Source organism: Tarenaya hassleriana, unplaced genomic scaffold (assembly GCF_000463585.1).
Source record: "Tarenaya hassleriana unplaced genomic scaffold, ASM46358v1 Cleome18, whole genome shotgun sequence".
Lineage (NCBI taxonomy): Eukaryota > Viridiplantae > Streptophyta > Magnoliopsida > Brassicales > Cleomaceae > Tarenaya > Tarenaya hassleriana.
The window spans coordinates 2,317,593-2,321,150 of record NW_010965216.1 but is presented as its reverse complement, the minus strand read 5'-3'; the positions used below and the strand labels follow the sequence as shown (position 1 = coordinate 2,321,150).

Here is a 3,558-nt window from a genome sequence, read left to right as displayed (position 1 = left end):
CGGGAAAAAAACCCTAAAACGTTTAATTCGGTATTTCTTTAAGGAAACTAAAAAAATTTAGAAACCCATACCATAACTTTTAAACTGTTATTGTTATTATTATTATTATTATTATTATTATTATTATTATTATTATTATTATTATTATTATTATTATTTATAATTAAACAATGCAAATGGAACATCGTAGTTTCCTTTTGTAGAATTTTGGCAAATATAAGTACTAATATAATAAGGAAATCCAAAACGAAATTGGAAAAACTCTAAAACCAGAATTATGCAAATTTTCCATAATTATCAATAGTTTCCAATATCGATTAATAATGATCAGTTAAGCGTTGCAATTACTGCTATGAAATGCATCCCGTTTATTAGGCATTGATCAATTTAGTGTATGTACATATATATATATATACACGGATCGTGATTACGCCTTAAACAAAGGAAATTAAAGAAGATTCCGGAAAATTAATGGGACAGATCATAAAAAACAAATAATTCATGAAGCGCACGTGTATTAACTATAATTGAATTCCGTAATTCGGAAACTGTCCATTTCTTTGAATCGTTCTGTTCAGAACCCTCAAAACCCGTCTGTGTCTCCTTCTATAAAAGGAAAGAACCAAACTCACCATCGATCCACAACTCCAAACACAGATCTTCAGAAACGAAAACACAATGTCCAAACAACACATGCCTCAAGAACTAGTCGCTGAGACGCTCTCAAGAGTACCCATCAAAGATCTCATCCGATTCCAATGCGTATCCAAAGCTTGGAGAGATCTGATCTGTGATCGTAGTTTCGTCGAGAAGTATCGAAACACTTCGCGTGGAAAGTTCGTAGGATTTTACGAGAAGGGTCTTTGTCTTCTCGACATGGAAGCCGACACAGACACGGCAGGAACTGAACCATGGAACATAGAATGTCCATTCGAGGAGATGGTGGATGAAAGTGTATGTGTTCTTCATTGCCATGGAATGTTGTGTCTAACCCTCAAGAATCAAGGCTTAGCGGTTTGGCATCCGTATTCAAAGGAGTTCAAGATTATACCGAACCCTGGTATACACCGAGAGTCCAATATTTTGGGTTTCGGTTATGACCGGTTTTCTGATGATTACAAGATCGTAACGTTTGTTGATAAAATCGATTCGTCCACGGTATATATCTTCGAATTCGAATCAAATTCTTGGAGGGAAAGCATAAGGATTCCTTGCCCCGATTGGCATTACAGAGATCGAAAGGGTATCTTCTTGGACCGAAACCTATATTGGATGGCGTACCGGTCGAGCCAAGACCGGTTCGTCCTCTGCTACAACCTCACAACCCATGAATACCAGAAGTTATCATTACCGGTTAACAGCCAAGGCACGAGAAGCTCTTGGTTAGGCATTATGGGAAAGAATCTTTGCCTTACGGAATTCGAGCCGCTAAACCAAGAGATCACGATTTCGGTTATGGAGAAAACCGACGCTCAACCGGGATCATGGAACAAGGTCACAACCGTTTCAACGTCATGCATGATCTCATCAGCACCAGATAATTACGATTATTTTATAGATTTCGTTTCTTTGACGAAGAACAACAATATTATCCTAACGCTTACGGGAGATTTTGCTGGATATTTCGACGGCTCGAGAGGCTACGAACGCACAAAGAAGAAGGCCTTCTTGTATAGAATACGAGACAGGAAGTTTGAACAGGTCCGGTTTCGTGATTCGCTCACTGGATTGAGATTGGTCGAGAGATATGTCGAGAGTCCTGTAGTAAATCGAATATTTATTTGATTACGTCACATGAGCGATGCGTATCATATCTGTTACATGTAATAATATTTTGTTATTGTTGCAGAATTTAATATTATAAATCGTCCATTTTCGTGTTTCCATGATGAGCGAGAGAAAAATAAGGAAGTTTATACATTTTACGTAATTCGTTGATACACGTAACGTAAAGTTCCCATGGTACGTTAGGTTTATGTATTATATTTTTTTATAAGAAAAAAAATATAATACATAAACCCATTAAAAAATATAAAATCAACAACTCCAAAATAAACACAAGCTATTTTTTCTGTATAAATATATAATTTATTATTCTAGATAAATTGATAAAAAAATCAAAATGTTATAAGATTTTTATTAAAATAATAAAAATATTATACGCTTACAGTATCATTATTTAAAAATAATACAGTTAAATACAGATTAAAAATATCTATATTTTAAATTTTTCTCACCTACATTTTAAAACTTTAAATATTTTAGTTCTGATCATAATATTTTTTTTAAAAATTATATATTTTAGGATTTTGTGAATAACTTTGGGATTCGCATTTACCTCGATTAAATATGATTAGGCTCGCCCTTTTTACTTTAGACTGTCATAGTGACTTATACACAATCTTTAATTAAAAAAACAATAATAAATAAGTAGGCATGAGTTTCTCAAAAATTAAAGCAAAGAAATGGTCCAATTGTTTAATGCCATGGTTGCGTTTTGGACCGCAAACTATTATGAAAATGGATAGATAACTAATATCTTGTCCTTCAAATTATAATGTGCACTTGTCTTTCAAAAAATTTCATTGATTATTCTACTAAAATCTAATCCTCATCCTTTATATGTGTATTATTTTTTGTTTTATTATTATTTTTGTGTGACTTTTAAATTGGTTTTCTGTTTGTCTAATTCAAATATTTCACGATAAAGTTTTTTTGGAAACTATTTAAAAAGTGTACATGAATATTTTCACCAATTTGATAGAGCTGAGAATTTATTTGAATAAAAAATAGAGGCAGTTGGCAAAGTGTACCAAAACAAAAACGAAATTTGCAAAATATCTCACAAAAAAATAACTTTTACATAATATTTTTTTTCTAAATACCTAACCTACCCTTTACAGTATTTCTCTACGATTGTGTGATAATCTATCTTTTAAAAATCGGTAAGTTTTGCTATTTGATTTTCTTTTTTCTCCAATATTTTCTCTATCTCTTCTATTTGTTATATAGTTTATTTAATCTATTCAAATACTCTTCTCGTTGATTTTTTTCTGTGATATTCTGATCATTTTTTTGTATACACATAAGGTGTTTGATGAAATGTCTGTACTAGAAAACTGCGGCAGATGACCTACGATCTGTGAAAAATGACATGCGCTCTGCAATAGGTCATTTGGCCTGCGGCAGGTCACTTGCGGCACCTGGCAGGTCAACTGCGGTACCTGCGACCTGCGGCTATCGCCCTGCGGACCTACGGCTATCGCTCTGTGGTACGTGCGACTATCGCCCTACGGTACCTGCGGCTATCGCCCTGCGACCTGCGGCTATCGTCCTGTGGTACCTGCGGATGGAACAAGGGCACAATGCAATACCCGCGGCTATCGCCCTGCGGATCTGTAGACCTGCGGCTGTCGCCCTACGACTAGATAATTGCGACTATGATTTCACTACGACCATATAACTACGACTACAACTTTCTACGATCATATAACTACGACTACGACTCACTACGACCATATAACTACAATTACGACAAGAGAATTACGACTATATAAC

General features: G+C 34.7%; 1 protein-coding gene across 1 annotated transcript; it reads left to right on the top strand.

Annotated features, from left to right (window-relative positions):
- The first annotated feature begins 638 nt into the window (after positions 1-638).
- Positions 639-1,884, top strand: LOC104810530 (putative F-box protein At3g16210). The gene has a single exon (XM_010536870.1). The coding sequence runs from the start codon at positions 679-681 to the stop codon at positions 1,783-1,785; it is 1,107 nt and encodes a 368-aa protein (XP_010535172.1). The 5' UTR covers positions 639-678; the 3' UTR covers positions 1,786-1,884.
- The last annotated feature ends 1,674 nt before the right edge of the window (positions 1,885-3,558 follow it).

Excerpts from the sequence above, each read along its gene's own strand:
- LOC104810530 (XM_010536870.1), top strand. The coding sequence starts at position 679 with ATGTCCAAACAACACATGCCTCAAGAACTAGTCGCTGAGACGCTCTCA.